General features: G+C 33.0%; 1 protein-coding gene across 1 annotated transcript in view; it reads left to right on the top strand.

Annotated features, from left to right (window-relative positions):
- PIGN (phosphatidylinositol glycan anchor biosynthesis class N) overlaps positions 1-18,015 on the top strand; it is a 174,137-nt gene that overhangs the window by 94,052 nt on the left and 62,070 nt on the right. Inside the window, exons 12-17 of the mRNA XM_051969902.1 lie at positions 2,494-2,572; positions 6,645-6,827; positions 8,979-9,118; positions 13,146-13,245; positions 13,345-13,437; positions 14,476-14,567. Of these exons, the coding sequence (XP_051825862.1) occupies positions 2,494-2,572; positions 6,645-6,827; positions 8,979-9,118; positions 13,146-13,245; positions 13,345-13,437; positions 14,476-14,567 (687 nt within the window). The remainder of the gene's footprint in view (positions 1-2,493; positions 2,573-6,644; positions 6,828-8,978; positions 9,119-13,145; positions 13,246-13,344; positions 13,438-14,475; positions 14,568-18,015) is intronic.

Here is an 18,015-nt window from a genome sequence, read left to right as displayed (position 1 = left end):
TTTTTTGTTTCTTGCTTAATTTTTTTTCCCCCTTTTTTTGCCTATTTTTTTATTTGTTTTTCTGAGGCATCTGGGGTTAAATGACTTGCCCAAGGTCATATAGCTAGTGTTAAGTATCTGAGGTCAGATTTGAATTCAAGTCTTCCTGACTTCAGTGCTGGTGCTCTATCCACCTCATCATTTAGCTGTCCTTAATTTTGTGGCTTTTGAGGTTGAATTCTGCTCCTGGGTACAGGGGACACTGTCCCAAGCTTCTTGTGCAGCTTTGAGTGCAGGGGTATCTTGTTTGTGGTGACTTGCTCACAGCACTGAGGATAGTCCTCCCGAGTCCCATTTGTTGTTGTATGGTTTCCTGGGTTAGCAGTTTTCTTTCTCTGTAGAAACTGGTGGCTGCTCCATTAGTCTGCTCTACTATTATTTTATTGAGTGAGGACAAAGGGGCCTCAATTGATGATCTGTGCTTTGATTAAGATCTTCCCACTGACTTTCCCAGACACTGTCTGAGCTTGAATGCATATTTCATTCACCCCAGTGAGACTGACCTTTCTTGAGCTCCTTTCAACCTATCTTGAGCTAGAAAACTGTTTCTTTCCATCTTTTTGTAGGTTCAGTCACTCCAGAATCTGGTCAGAAGTTTGATTTCAAGTTGTTTCCAAGGAAAACTGGGGAGAGCTCAGGCAACTTCCAGGCTTCTCTCTGCTGTTTTGGTAGTCCAAAATATTCATGGTCTGTCTATAACTCCACTCTATAGTATTCTTTAAAAAATTTTCCATTTACAAATACAATTTTCCATTCATATTTTATCCTCCATTTTTTCTAGTTATTTATCCTCATCAAAACTTTTGATAAAATGAAAAAGATAAAATATTTATCTGGAAGTATTGCTAAAGGAATGCCAGGACTTAGAGACTTATTTAACTAGAAGAAACTTTGAATATTGTTGCCTCTATAATTGGGGACAAATAACCTATCCTTTTTTTTGATTATTTCTAATTCAATTCATCAATTATTATGGAAAGTAGATTCCAGAATTTAAACTTCTTTCACTGTAAGGAAATTCTTTCTTACATCTGAGCCCATTTCCTCATATATAGTTTAGGGCCATTTATACTCTTTAGGGTAGATAGAGAAAAACTTATCAGAATCAATATCCTCTGTATAATAATTCTTAATGCATATGGAGATAGTTATTTTGCCGCTACCAAAGCTTTTTTCCCCAAGCTAAATTATTTAGGATCTTTAACTTTCTCTCAAAGAAAAGGTAATTTTCTTCTCTTAAATCCTTTTTGCCACTTTTCTGAATCCATTTCAAGTCTCTGCATCTCTATTTGCTTTTCAACATGAAAGCAAGGAAAAACTAAGTAAGCAACTTCCTTAGCAATAAAAGAAAAATGAATTACTTTAAGAAAAAAACTATTAATAACAGAATATTCTATTAAGATAGTGAATTCATGTTTGAATTGTCTTGAAATAAAAATAAGGTTTTCTAATTAGGGTGTGTCTAGAATTCACACATTTGGGAGCTTCAGAAGTTTTTCATTCCTTAGTCATATAATTAATAAAGTGAATTTTATATATTCTCACTCAAATGTAAAATCTCCACAGTTTTCATGGGTAACTCTTACAATAGCAAGAAAGGAAGAAAATGAAGCTAGTTTGTTCTATACCCTACTCTGTGATTGATCTTTCTGATGCACAGCTCTGAAAACCGAATCAGTACCTTCAGTGATTTCCTATACACATTAATTAAAATCCAGACTCCTTGTCCTGGCATTCAAGTCCCTCCATAATATGACCTCAGCTGACCTTTCAGGCTGTAAGATCCTATATCCAGTTTCCACAGCCTTTTTCCCTTTGAAATTTCTCTTTGCCCACAAACCTTATTTGAAAGATATTCAGATATTGTACAATCCCTTCTTCAACAGGTATTTGTAAGGCATATCTTCTGTGTTTAAGGTACCATCCGGATTTTTGAGGAGGAAAATTAACATGTTAAGGCAGCCATTGAGAAGCTGTAAAAGCTACCAAAAAGATTGTGAAGAATACTAAAACCTATGTGAAGCTTGTCTGGAGGAAGAAAATTATTGGAGAATGGGGGCAACAGATTATAATCTTTCAATTCTGAAGTTTTAGCAGATAAAGAAAGTAATGGTCTTTTTTTTTTTTTTCTTGACCCAAGAGACCACTACACAGAAATTGCTGAGAGGCTCAATTGAAAGAAAACCTTGCCAACAATTAGAGCCATTGAGAAAGAAATAGGCTTCCTCATGGGCTAGTGAAGGCCCTGTCATAGGAAACTCTCAAGCAAAAGTTGCTAACAGTTTGTGGTCCTTTCCAGTAAAATGACTTGAATCTCTTCTTCCTGGTCTTACTCTTCTACTCCAGACTCTTCAAACTCAGATGATAATCTCTGCCTCAATATATTAAGTTATTAGGTGCTGAAGAAAACCTGGAGTTTATATCCTTTAACATGTATGTTCTGTTTTTTTGTAGATTACTTTCTGATTCTAAACAGCTTGAGATTTTAGGAAAAGCAAGATCCTATCTTGAACAGGAGAAGTATCAGAATGTGGTAAGTGTATATATACTCCTCCATTTTTGAAAGTCCTATATATATGACCATTACTACTCCTAAACAGCTGAGCAGAGAACTTTTTGAGCCCTGGAAGGAAAGTATATTCCTTGAGCCATCATATTCCTTTCTCATTAAGACATAAACAAATATTATATCTATGAGTGGTTCCTTCTTTATATCCCAACTATATTTTACTATAAGACTATTGTGGAAAAACACTGGAACTTTTTCTAATGTAACATTATTTCTATAGGAAAATATACAAGTTAATTTAAAAAAAGATGCAATTTAACTAAAATTCCTTTGGAAAGCAAACAAAACAGCCTGCAACTGTCTGTTCTATGTCTAGTTTAGACCCTCATCATCTCTCATCTGGGCAATTGCAATAGCTTCCAAATTGCTCTCCACAACCCATATCTCCTTCCCAGTCCATCTTCCACATAGCTCGTAGAATGATCTTCCTTATGCTCAGGTTGGACTATGTCATTGCTTATTCATTAATCTCCAGTGGTCTATTACCTCTAGGGTCAAATATCTGTGTTTCTTTCTGGCATTTAAAACTCTTCACATCTATTTTCTTATCTATTTCTCTCTTTTTAGGCTTCTTACTCATTACTGCTCTCCACACACACTACAGTGTAACTCTAATGACTACCTGCTGTTGCTCACACACGAAGTGCTCCCTTTTTTGTCTCCATTTCTACAGGTGGTACAAAGTAAACGACCACTGTAGTTTACTCCATGTTTCAGTTCAGCAGGAGCCTTTTCCTGGCCCCCAGTTGTCCCCGGGTTATATAGGAGCATTTGGCACAGTTTTATTTGCCATTCGTGGTGTGACCCACTGAGGAAATAGACCACCATGCCCTTCAAGACTAACTCAATTTTGTCCATGTTTACAGTGACTTACTTACTTTAAGGACTGACATAGACAAATATGTTTTCATCTCTACTTTCTTTCTATTCTCCCCACCCTTTGTCTCACCCCCTCAGAAGATTCATTTCTTCTGAAAGTCCAACACTTTTGCAAAAGTCCTAATCTTATCCCAATTACTAAATCCCTACTGGGATCCCCACTACCCCAACATTTAATGCTTTTATTTGATTTCAGTAATACTGTACTTGCCCCTCTTTTCTCTTCAACTCAGTTTCCTTTTTTTTTTTTTTTTTTTTTTTTTTACCTAGGAATAGTTATAATTCTTTTGGCTATACTTAGATCATCTTTCTTTCTTTCTTTTCCACTCTAGAGTAATTCCAGGTAATCAACAAAGAATCCTTAGAATATTACTTCAGCTTCAACTAAGAAAGAGTAGGAAGAAAAAGAAAGTAGAGCCATCACAGCTTTCCTTAATCCACCAGGTGCATGATTAGCCTTTATTTCTCGACTATAGTTTCCCCCTTCCCTCCCCCAGGAAATAGCCAAAGACCCTGCTAGTCAGTTTAAACTCTTCACTTTTATAACATTCTTACATCTAATAAAAAGTATAATAGGATAAGGCATAAGTAAAATGAAGAATAGTAGTCTACAGGTAAGCTGTCGGCTTCTTCAGTATTCTATCATAGTACTCTCTGTGATGGCCTTTAGAACTCAAGGAACCTCTCATGGTTATCACAAACCTTAGGATGAGATGCTCTTCCTAATCTGTAGTCTAATCACAAGAGAGGAAAGAGTAACACTAGCATACATTTCCCAGTTCACTTGTCCTCATTTCACAAAATAAAAGCCCAATTGGGGAATGAGTCAAGTCAGCTTCTCTCAGCTGGGTATGTTGATTTCTTTATTCAGTTTCAATCTGTATGCTGTGATACTTAAGCTATAGTAATTAGACTATCTCAAAGGAATAATCATCTAGCTTTCCCATGGAATGTAAAGGTTCCTTTTTCAGTTAAACACATGTACTAAGTTTCTCTTTCTCCCCTTCTCCAAAGCCCCATCAAGCTTTTGCTCTTTATAAGCCTCGATCCCTAGTCTTTATACACAATCACAGATTCACCATCTCTTAAGAAAGAGCACATATGAAAAAGCCCAATCTATGATTTTCATTCTCATTTAAAATATTTTAATTAGGACAACTGGGTGGCACAGTAGATAGATCACCAGTTCTGGAGTCAGGAGGATCTAAGTTCAAATATGGCCTTGAACACTTACTGGCTACGTGACCCTAGGCAAGTTGCTTAATTCCAATTGCCTTTCTTCACCACTATTCCTGGAAGAGGGAATCAAATATATTAATTTTACATAAGGGAATCAAACATGCATAGTCCCTGAACTACTTTTGCCCAGTTCACTATTCTAGACATTGTTCTAGTTCAAAACATATTCTCCTAATGATCAACTATGTTCTATGAGTACTTCAGTGTCCTTGGCAACTCATTTCAAGAGACACATTTTTGGACCAGTTCAACATGGGGGTTTGATTTGATTTTGGAACGGGTTTTTTGTTTTTGTTTTTCTTCTAAGAGGAATGAGTAAAGATAGGAGGGAGAAAATGAATGCTTGTCAATTTGGAAAATTTTATTAATTACCATCTTCCATTTTTTTCCTCAATATGTAGGGGAAAAAACCTGTTGCCCATATTTTCCACCTAAATAATACTTCTAGTATCTCCAAATGTTATTTCAGTACACTTTACATGAAATCCAGTTCCTTATTTAACTGCATGACTTTGCAGAAACTCCCTAAATGGAAGAATTCACTATGAATCTGTCTTTCTTCCCTGTCTGGGCTATCCTAATCCTTCACATACTGAAATTCACCAGTACCAGTAAGGATAGTATTGTTCACTTGAAACTAAACCTAAGGCTATCCTTTTTCACACTTGCCCAAGGATCCTAAAGAATCTTGGGATTTAAACCCATTTCTGGCAAACTCCAAATAGCAAAATATCAATCCTCATGTAAGTGTGGGCCCCAAAACAGTTCATAGGCTGTAAAATTATTTCTTCAGCTTGGAAATGGCTATACAATTTTAACTCATGTAATCATCTAAGAGATGGTTTTAGGAAATGTCTAGTTAGCCATCTGCCCCTATCTAATATTGATCTTACTTTCTTATGACTGAGATACTGTTCTTTAAATATAAAGTCCCTTCTTTGAAAACTAATCTGCCTTTTACCTATCAACATGCCAATTATCCTAAATCTCTGATGGTCATAATAATGATTCCTATATGTCATCTTCACATAATTCGCAGCATTTTTCATTATATTTACCCATTTGCCATGTCTAGTACTGCTCCCTTTAGAGCCTGCATCCCCCAGAATGAATGGTCTATCCAGACTCCTTTCCATCTTAAAAATTCCTGTGTTCTCAACTTAATGCCTGAGAAATATCTTGCCCACACAAGTTATCTGAAATCTTTATCTTCCATATGAATCCCAAGTAGGTTCTACCTTCAATTCCATGTGTTGGTTGACAAATCTATCAGTAGGCAGGGACTGTTCAGTTGTCCTGTCTCCCAAGTTTGGAAGTAGTCCAAAGACCCCTAATTAATTTTCTCATTAAGTATCTTTGCAAATTACATTTTAGTGTCCAAATTATTTACATGAAATACCCACTTCATGCTTATATTCTCCAGTGATAGATACATCAAGAAGCATACTATTGAAAGTGTTATTAAATTCATTAAATACCACCAATATATAAATGGGAAATCTTTTTTTCTTCTTTTAAAGGGCAAAAGAGAGGTACAAGCAAGCTGAAATAAATTACAAATGATGAATTTCATATCATATAGGAGAAGAGGAGTTAAGTATGCTGTCAGATAAATATATGACTGGAGGAAAAAAAAGATGTTTGGGGAGTGAAGGATGAGTAGGCAGTCCATGTGCTGCACTGGTGTGTCCCCTCATTGGCAGAAGAATGGAAATTAGCACATTGGACAAACCTCCAGGGGGAAATTTTTGGAGAATTTGGACAAGAATTGAGTAGAATAGATAGACATAGATAGGTTGTGATTGCTATTGTTGGCAAAACTATATACATCTGGTCCCAGATCCAATACGGTATTCAAATGTATATTACATTTGTTTTAATTCTATCATTGTTATATATTATTTTTTTTTCCCCCTAGATCTCTCTTTGCAAAGAGCTAATTCACCTTGCACTGGAAGGCTTGTCATATTACCATACTTATGACAGAGTCTTTTTGGGCATCAGTGTTGTTATGGGTTTTATTGGATGGATATCTTTTGCTTCTATAATGATTATCAAGTCTCATTCCAGTTTGACAAGAAGTGTTGCTAAAGGTGAAAAGGTAGGTTGGAAGCTTGTAAAGGTATTTATGACATATAAGGAGGACTATGTAATCAAATCAATGGATGTTTATTTTGTTTTATGCCTAAGTCATTGCACTAGGTAATAATTTCATCTTCATCTTCTACCCTGAAATTTATCCATAGTTCTACTTCCTGGTTTAGAAAATTGAATTGATAATTGTTCTACAACATGAGAGTGTTGATAAAGAATACCATTTATAAAACATTTTTTATCTCAGCTGTCTTATCTGCTAAGTTTTACACCACCACATCCTACACATTGATGCCTGAATAATCTTTTTTTTTTTAATGTTCTGTTGATGCTTTTCTTTTTTTGTATCACTGATACTTTCCTGTGATTCCATTCTCTTCTCACAAAATAACTCTCTTTTAATAAATAATTATGGTAAGTAAAACTAATCAACACATTGACTGTATGTGAAATTGTATGCCTCATTCCATCACTTCTCTGTGAAGAAGCTAGCAGTTTGTTTCCCTGTCATGTCTCTGAAGTTACAATTAGTTCCTGAATTGATCAATGTTCTAAAGTCTTTCATTGTTATTTTCCATTACATTACTGTGTTTATTGTGTAAACTGTTCTCCTCTACCCGAATAATCTTCTAAAAATAGAATTCTAATCTTGTCATTCTACTGACTTAAAAACCTACACTGACTCCCGACAGCCAAGCAAATTCAGTGTGACCTTCTTAGTCTGTAATTTAGAGCCTGTCACAGCCTGGCCTCAATTGATTCTTTTTAACCTAACCTCATACAGTTCTACTGTAGATTCCTGACATGCCTTCTAAAATGAACTACTTGCTTTTTATGAACATACTTTGCTATCTCCATACCTTTTCTTGATCTACTTGGAGTGGTTTCTTCTCAATTTTTGCTCATCGTATCTTACCTACTCTTTAAGGCCCATCTCAAATGTCACCCCCTCCACAAAGTCTTTCCTGAGCCCTAAAAATAAATGGGATCTCTCTTTTGGTTCTTTTTCTATCCTGACTTATACAGTACTTCTATACTCACTAGAATTATAGCTTTTCATGTATTTGCCTTATTCTTTCATTGAGTTGATCGGACCCTTGAGAGCAGGAATATGTTTTACTCATCTTTGCATTCCCTGCTAGGCCAATGACTTTAATGTAGAAGATGCTCCAAAAATATTTGCTGAGCTAAATTAAGATATGTTAAGTATTCCTAAATAAAGTGTTTAGACAAGCCTAAGAAACTATCTCCAGTTCTGCACATGTTAAAATGAGAAAGTAGAGGCTGAAGCTATCTAGATTGATGACAAGGCCAGCAGATGAGAAATAAAGTTCAAGGTACATAACGATAAAAAACAGTTATCTTAATTAAACCAGAAGAAATTCATAGATTGTACTGTGAGAAGAATCTGGCTGATTAGAAAATCTTTCTAATAGCTATTTTAGTAGAATAATTGAAAAGTCTTTATTAAAATCCCAGATGTCGCAAGTAAAAACTAAGAAATTCCCTTCCAATAATGGGAAAACACAACATTAAACCAGAAAAGTTACCATTGGAACTTAGTACAGGCTATTGACACTATTTTATGGCTGGTAGAACAGATTAGTTTTGAGAAGCCATTTATAAAATTATATGCAACAACATGGAAAGAAATTAATGGCTTTAAGATATTTTTACTAAGAAAAGGAAATTACTATTATATTTTAAAACTAATCATTATATTTTAATAAGGTGAAATCAGATAAATGTACTATTACATTTTTCAGGAATATAAAAGAGATTATTAAAGAGAATATTTCCCCAAATATGGAAGAATCAATAAACTTAAGGGATATTGTTCTTTAACTTAAGAGTCTAGAGTTTTTAATATTCTTTTTTAAGGAAAATGAATTCAAAATATTGCTTTAAAAACAAACTTTTAGGCCATAGCTTGTTTTCTTGGATTTCCTATCAAGGAGAAAATTCCATGAAGTGAAGGTTTTAGTTTGTTCCTCAAATTATATTTTTTAGATTTCATGTTTCTTGCAGTAATGTTTCTTTGGCCAGTAACAGGGCTTCAAAAGATAGTATTATATTATCTCCAGCATCTAAAATTCTCTTAAGAACAGAGTATCATGATCTCAGCTTATAACAGCTTTAAAATGTGTTTGTTTTCCAGAAACTCCACCATCTCCTGCCATGCAGTTTTGTAGTTATTGGAGTTCTAATAGCATTCTTCCTGCTGATTCAAGCCTGTCCCTGGACCTATTACATCTATTGTTTGTTGCCAGTGCCAATATGGTATGCAGTTCTAAAAGAGTAAGTAAACACATGACATTTTCCCCCCTCCTCATGTGCAATATAGTTTGGAGAGTTTTTAAACTTCTATAACATAAGAGACCTCCTCATCCAAATATCTACTCTCACCCAATCCCCATACCCTATTTTTATCACTGAAATATCTTTAAGTGATTTCAGATTATTATCTCTTTGTTTTACCTTATTCTCTTTACTTCCTTTTTTCATAGGGTCTTTTTAGGCAGAAGTTTCCTTGTTTCTAACTATTTTTTAAATAGAAGTTAATTCATAGAATTACAGAATATATTTGTCCTTCATTTTCCACACATTTTGTATTTCACTATTTCCCCAATCCTATTCTATCTTCATGTTGAATCAAGACTTTTAAGAGGTATTTTATGTTCTTTTTCTTCCAATCACTATCACAAAAATCTAAGGAAATGCTACTTTATTGAACCTATGCAAATCATATATCTATTGGCCTTTAATAAATACTATTTACTCCTGGTATTCTGGTACATAAAATACCAGAGCACCCTAAAATACATTTGTTCTGCCCTCAGCTGATTAACCAGCTGGTTTGCATGCTTTTTGGCATATAAAAAAGCTTGTGAAAACCTCTAACAGTTTTCTGAATCTTGACCTATTTTTTAATTATGTGGCTTTAAGAATCATACCTCATTGATTCCTGAAGAATAACAATGAAAATAACAATGCTGATTACAATAATAGCTAGCATTTATGTAGTGCTTTAAAGTTTACAAATTGATATACAAATATTTTATCCCCATAACAACCCTGTGAAGTAAGTGCTATTATTATCTCCATTTTAAAGATAAAGAATATGAGGCTAAACTAGGTTAAGCATTTTATCTGAAGTAACTTAGTAAGTTCCAGTTCAACTCTATTGACTCCCAATGCAACAGAGTCTGTCCAGGAGTACTAACTGTCTCTGAAAAGTAGAATTGAACTATATCCTAGAGCACCTTTCTAGATGATGAGAACTGTGAGATAGGTCTATGGACTAATGCTATATTCTGAAAATTCAGATTGGGTATATCTGACAGGTGTCATAACACAAATATTTTTGTTCTGATGTTTATCTTTTGTCCTGGACTATAACTTTGAAAGAATATGATCTATTCAAGTGAAACAGGATAAGCAAATAGTTTGAATTGGTAGAGTATGGCATTATACACTTAAAAGGCATACTCATGTTGGGGAATCTAGAGGGCACAAAAAGGGATTTGGAGAAGGAAATCAGAGGAGATTTAAGCAAAAGCAATATTTGTCATTGTGCTATGCTATAGATTAATAGAATGATGAACTAGATGAAGGAGTTTGGGAAACAAAACCCAAACCTAGAACAAGAGCATGTTATAGTAATGATGCTAGGTTTTCCAGACATCTGTCAGTATATTCTCTCTGCCAAAAATAAAGTAACTGATACTTTTCTGACTGCTTTAATTCCATCCTTCAAAAAGTGCATAAATTAACCAAGAAAATAATTTATTCTGTATTTACTTCTCTCTTAAAAGGAAGAATTGGTTACTTATGAAAATTATGGGAACCTTAAGGGAAAATGCCAATTCCATCTTAAAATTTATGGTTGGAGGAGGAAAAGAAACTAGGTGTAGTCTGATGTGTACACTAGACTTTGGGAGAGCAAATTTCAAAGTTTCCAAAAAAGTTTAGGTAGCATTGATGACCAAAGTTAGTGGTCCCTCCCAATTTTCATTATTTGATAGTGCGTATTAAATTATGATCAATATTCTTATATATACATTTTATTCCCTTAATAGAGAGTAAGCTCCTTGAGGACAGTATTCCCAACACTTTACTTTCTGACTACCCAGAGTTTTAAGCATTTGCTTAAGGGTACTTTAGAATAAATTCTTCCTCAGGTGGACTAAGATATTATCTCTGAGATTTAATTGAACTCAGATTCATAAATCTCACCTTTGCTGTGCACTACCTGTGAGACATGGGCAAGTACATATCTTTGGTTCTCTATTTTTTTTTTTTAGCTTAAAATGAAGCAGATAGTTTTTAGGTCAAGACCACTTCTATATGGATGATCCTAACCTTCCCCCCAAATCCCCTAGGTTCTTGTAATGCACAAATGTGTACTTCATTTAAATTATTTGCATTATAATCCTATGCAATTTCTTATCCCCAGGGAAAAAAAACTGGCTTTTCAGGCTGCAACTTGAGACCAGATTGACACATCTCTCATGGAGTAATGTTAACAAATTTGAATGTGTCAAAAATTTTTTGCTTGATTCATTCTGAAATTAAGAAAGTATTGCAAAGAATATTGGACTTGGGATTGGAACATCTGGGTTTGAGTCATGAATCTTTTCCCCACCTTTCTACATGAATTTTAACAAGTCACCTTCCCTCTCTGTTTTGTTTTTGTTTTTGTTTTTGTCGTCTATAAAATGTCTACACAATTGATAAAGTCCCTACTATTTCTGTATGATTCTAAAAAAGTCTAGTCATGAATTTCAACTGGTGAAATGTAGTCCATCAATATAATAACTTCTTCCTCTTATTTTTTGATATTTAGATTAATAAAGATTTTTCAAATCTGCAGAAAAAATGAATGATTCACAAATAAAATTCATTATCTAATCTTCTGTAAAGTTATATTGCTGGCAGATTTTGTAGGGGAAAAAACCCTCAAATATTGCATTCCATAAAAAGTCAAATATGGTTAAATTTTTAGTGTAAGCATTTTTACCTCAAAAATTGGCAAACACTATTAATAAGAACTTAATTTGTTGTTTTGTTGATTGTCTAGATTTAAAAAAGTAATGGAGAAAATGTTAATAACGCAGTTTAAATTTTAAAATGTATCATGTATGCATTTTTTTTAGAGAACCAGTTATTAAACATTTGCCATCATAACTGTTCTTCCACTAAAAACTCTTATAAATGGTTTGCTAAATGAGTTTCTTGTCATTCTCAAGTGAGTGTGCATTGTGATGACAGTCCCATATTCTTTGATGCACTATGCTTACATAGTCATTCCCCACATAACATTCTCATATGACATTCTAAGTCTTTGTTCATAAAGAACTTTTTAAAAACTGGGTAATGATGACTTTTTGTAATGACCATATTTAATAAATGCACAAAAAGAGATCCCACAAAAATGAATTAGTTAAATCTATAGATTATATTGGAAATAAACCCAAGTTTGAAATCACATTATATTTTTGTAAAATTTTTGTCTAGTTTATTTATTATTTAGTTCAATGTAAATTTAGTGAATTTAGTAAGTTAAAGTGAATTGAAAATTAAAAAATCAATAGAGAATCAAAATCATTTGTCATATTGTTATAATTAAGGTTATAAGATGGTCATAAAATGATTTCAAATAACTTTGTCATTTGTTGTTTTGTACAGTGCATCTGTGTTCACTGTGTTTTATTTCACAACTTATTTGTATCCAAAAGCTACATAGCAATATTGAAAGTGGAATCAAATTTGTATTGCAAAATCATGAAGTATATTCTCCCAAAACAATCAAAATTAACATTTTGACAAAAACTTTTAGGTTAGGATGTTTCATGAAAGTTTCAATTAGAATTACTCCTAGAATTTAAACAATGAAATGTGAATTTAACCTGACTACTGGTTTGGAACACAGCATTTTTTCTCTTCTATACTTCTGTCCTTATGAATGATACATGTTTTCTTTGGGCACTTCAACAGGTGCCCCTGATGTATTGATATAGATTATAATCTCTTTATATCTTAGCAGGTAGTTCCTCATGAATTGTAATGCCAAAATATTTCCTAACTACTGGCCAGATTTCTAGTGAAGAGGCTCTCCAAACTCAATTGGTCCAATTCCTGGATAATAGACTGTCAGATCATACAAGGAGACTTGATTTCAGCTTAATTGGACCAGCCAGAGTTTATTTATATTAGCATAATGTTTGAAAGCCTCAGTTTACCTCTTCTACCCATGTCCTATTCAATATATAACCTAATTTTTTTTTTAAAGAACTTAAATATTTGATATAATCTTTTACAACAGATTCCAGGTTATTCAAGACCTGATTGCATCATTATTGTCCTTTTCTGGAAAACATTCAGTTGTGTTTTTACTAGTTTTCACCCTGGGGATTGAAATATTAGTAAGTAAATACCTTATTACTATATTTTCCAATTTTCAAAGATACATTATGACTATTAGGTAATATGTTTGCCCATTTCTTTTGAAAATGTCTTACTAGGTTCTCAGTTTTTTCTACCGCTACATGCTTACTGCTGGTCTTATTGCATTTGCATGCTGGCCATTTTTCACACAACTCTGGATTCAAGCAAAGGTATAGTATAAACCTGTATTAATTTTGACATTTGGTAAATGAGTAATTATTTTGCGTTTCCACTTTTCTAAACTGAATGTGATGTCTCTTTCTGGAGAAGATGAATATTTTCTATTAATTTCTATTTATTGACTTTTCTGGATTTTATAATTTCTATCATTAAAGGACCGAGGCTATATTTAAGATATCTATTAATTGCTCTAGTCTTTCATGTCAAAATGAACCAACCAAGTGATGTCTGAAGCAATTTGAAAATATATTTGACTTGTCATTCTTTGAATTATTTGTTTTAAATTACTTTAACCTCAAATGATTAGATGATATTACACCCAAGGAGTCTCTTACAACAAATAATGTAGTAAAATGGAAAATACACAATATTGAGAATTAGGAAACTTAGATTCTATTAGGACTGTGTATTCAATCTTTAAAATCCCAATTTTTCCTCATCAGTACTTGTCCCAAATGAACAACTATTATGAAGATAAAATAAAACCATTATCAACAATTTTAATAATTACTGTGGATATGCAACAAATGTGAAAATGCTTTCATTTCTTCTAGAAAAAGAAAAATCATTTTAAGAGATTATAATTTTAAACATTAAGCCTAACTCTCTCTTATGGCCATGTAGAAAATGACAAGTTATCCCATGCTCATTGCTTCCAGCCCTACTTGGTTGTTTCTTGTGCTAGAGGCAGAATGAGAATAAAGATACATTCTAATAACCTCATTTGAATTGATCCTTCCTGACTTTTTTATCAAATGTCTTAGCCAGATGTTTTCAAGAACATAATCTTATATATTCTATATAGCATGCAAAATTTATTTATTTTGGTTAGACCAGTTATTTAAAAATAGATACATTCAAAATGCTTTGCATAAGTACCATTAAAGTTTGGAGTTCTTTTAACATTTTTGTCCTAAAAACGTAGTTCTATAAAACAATAAGGATAGAAATTATGTTGTTATTTAGTTCTTTCTTATGCCTATCCAAAGACAACTAAAGGATTTGTTATTTTTTTTTCTTTGTTTCAGATAACATCATTAGGTTGGACTTTCTTCTCTTTACTTCTCGCAGTATTTCCTCTACTGCCTGTTGTAGGACGTGAGCCAAATATCACTCTAGTGTAAGAGCAATATTATTTTTAAAATATAGTTTTCTTTCCTTTTAAACATTCTGAGCTGAGTTTTGAATTTGGATCTTGCATTAAAAGTTACCTGGAATTGAAGATTATAGAATCATACAGATTCTATAGAAATCATTGCTTATCAGTTTTTAATCTTGAAGTTTCCATTGACTTTCCATTTCCAGTCAAAATTACTTTACTTAATTTCTGAATAAAAAGCCATTTATTGCGGAGATGATATGCACTAAATATACTAAGCTGAGGCTGGTATCTGCCAATTTTTGGAAACAATTTAGTCCATCCCTCTGACTTTAGGTAGTTTAAGAACTGTATTTAAGCTATTTTAAGTGAAAACTTGTTTTTCTTTAGAGACTGCTCTAGAATGAATCTTGGCAAACTCTTTTGACCAAACCTTTCTACATTTAATCACTTTCACTGTAAAGAAATATTTTCTAATCTTAATTTCTCATGCAACTTTTAAATAAATTTCCTTTTTTCTATTGTAAGTAGCTTTGGAAAATGGATATGCATGTCCAGGCAATGTCATCGAAAGCTGTTTTAAAGCATAATAATGTTACTTTAAAACTGTTATCTAATGATCTTTTCTTTGAGGCAAAAGCAAGAGGAGACTTAAATTCAGTTATCCTTATTTCCTTTTATATTTCCTCATCCAACTATGTAATCACCCTCATTGCTCTCTTTTTTTTTTTTTGAATGTTGTATACAGACTATGAATTTGTAGTATGCACATGATTCCTAAGTGATTCCTTGCCTTTTTCAGTATAAAGAATCTTTGCAAAACAATTGTAAAAATACAGTAAATGACATTTTTATTGTGTAATAACTTTAACAGAAGTGGGCAGAATTATTGTTACTATTATATATGGATTAGGAAACAGGAAATGTCTCACATTAGAAAATCTAGTAGTATAGCAAAAGGTTCAATTAAATTCTTGAATCTTAAAAAATGGTGTTTGACTTGTCAGATTATCAGCAATTGTAGCAAATGTCAAAATCAATATCAAATTAGAAGAAAGGATGAAGATGAGAAGATATATCTGAATATGCTTGTAACTTTGTCAACTTGACCTATTTATATAAACCATTATTTTTTAAAAAGGAAATGGAGAAATAACAAAACTATGGACCTTATTACTCTTTCCTATAGAAATTTAAGTGTTATAAAACAGTTGAAAACTGAGTAGGGGAAAAAAATCTAGAAAGCAACTTCACCAATATATCTTTAATGTCTTTGAAAGAAAAATGTGGCCACCAAGGCAAAAGCAGTTTTAAATACAAACTTACTTGTAAAACACTGCATTGGAGAATGACAGAACTTTACTAGTAGTATTGCCCCATTAAACAGCAAATTCAGTAGACAAAAAAACAAGTTTGTAAAATCTTGCCACAAGAACTAAGTTAGAGCCATGTGTTCTCAAGAATATTTATAAGCAATTACCTGACCCCAAAATTGAATAAGAAGAACAATACAGCCCAGATTTCTTATAGGAAATATCATATCATCATTTCCAAGATGACACAAACATTCATATTTTTAGCTCTCATATTCTCTCCTTTTGTTTGGAAATATTGGAATACCATAGTGTCTGAAGATTTAAAATTGTGAGTGACAGTTTGTAGAGCAGTAGAGAAATAGGTAAGTACAAACATGCTGCCTTGTATTTTTGAAGATAACCTGTGCCCTGGAAGTGTCAAAAAGAGAGATTATCCAGGAAATGTAAGATTGGAAAGGAGGTAGGCAAGCCAAGAAGTATGAGGATAGCAGGTAACGGATTGACAACTGAATACTTTCCCCAGAATGCACAAGATGTCAAAAACCCTCAAAGAAGGCTGTTGGCATCCTCAGGAGATCAGCTATGGAGATTCTATGGGAGAATATGTATTAGAGTCACATAGAATGAGAAGGGGTGCATTGGTTGTAATGATGGTCGGAGATCAATTTAAGTATTAAAATTAAATGACATTTTTATTGTGTAATAACTTTAACAGAAGTGGGCAGAATTATTGTTCCTATTATTTCTTTAGGGTCTTAAAACATTTGTTATAATGTTAAAAAAAAAATTGGTATCAGCCATTAATTTTGAGAAATGTGAAAATTTGGGACAAAAAATGAAGGAGCAAATTGATTATCTGACTATTTCTCTGCCTTGTCCCATTTTCTTGTTATTAACAATTTTTATTTTCACTTAGATCCATTTATTACTCTTTCTGGTGTTTCATTCTCACTGTCACATTTTTTGAATGCCTTCTGCTGTTTTTATATCAGTTCCCTCCCTACCTGCCAATCCTGCTTAAAGAGTACAAAAATACTTTTGCAGGATATAACATGCTAGAGTGAGAAGAAATTCTATCTATAGGCTAAAGAGAGTTCTTCTTCCTATTTACTCTAATATTGTTAGAAGTAGGAAGTATAAACAAAAATTGTGACTAAAACATAAAAAAAAATCTATTTTATATTCACATATCCAAGTTTATACTCCTTGAAGCAGAGATTATTTTGTCTTTTTCTTTGTATCCTCAAACCTCAGGATGGTCATTTGAACATAGAAGGCAGAGAGAGAAAGCTGCCAGGTATCTATGTGACCCTTTAGCACATCATTTGATTACTGTCTTAGTTTTCTCAACTGTTAAAATGAAGTGGTCAGACTACATGACCTCTATGATCTATTCCTTCTCTAAACTTAAGTATTTGTGACCTTATTTAATAAATGTTTAAATGGAGAATCATAGATATTTCTACTTTCCTCTTATCAGATCAGAGATTAAAGCTAGAAGTGACCTCAGATGCTGCTTAATCTAAGTACCACATTTATAGATGAGAACACTTGAGGTCTACAGAGGTAAAGATGACTCACCCGACAAAACATAGGTGGTAAATACTAAAGAGAACCAAAAAAAAAAAAAAGTTAGAATTGTTCCCACCGTCGATGAGTTTACAATGTTTATGTATATGTGATTTTGTGTGTGTGTGTTTACCATTATACAGTTGAATAAACTGGCTTACAGGATTATTAATAAAGTATTCACATTCTAAAAATAGATCTGACCAAAACTTAAGAAATTAAAATTTTGATTTTATCCAGTTCTCTAGAAATGTTCTTTAAGAAAAAAAAAAATCTATGCCAATAAATAGAGAAGTATTAAGAGATAGAGTTCTGTATTTGGGGTAGACCAGAAAGCTGGATTTATAGTTAAAGAAGCAGCTATCAGCTTCTTGGGCAGGTCATTAGATTTGTGTATCTCTCAGTTCCTCATTAAGAGGATAAGACCAGATGACTTATGAGGTCTCTTGTAGCTACAAATCTATGCTCCCATGAGTCAAGAGGACTTCCATTCAAATTCTAGCTCTGATATTTACCACTTGCATAACCCTGGACAAGTAACTTAAATCTCTCTATGCCTCAGGTATTGCCCTGAATTTATCTAC

The sequence above is a fragment of the Antechinus flavipes genome, chromosome 1 (assembly GCF_016432865.1).
Source record: "Antechinus flavipes isolate AdamAnt ecotype Samford, QLD, Australia chromosome 1, AdamAnt_v2, whole genome shotgun sequence".
Classification (NCBI taxonomy): domain Eukaryota; kingdom Metazoa; phylum Chordata; class Mammalia; order Dasyuromorphia; family Dasyuridae; genus Antechinus; species Antechinus flavipes.
Note: the sequence above shows the minus strand (reverse complement) of the source record. Positions and strands in the feature narration are given on the sequence as shown.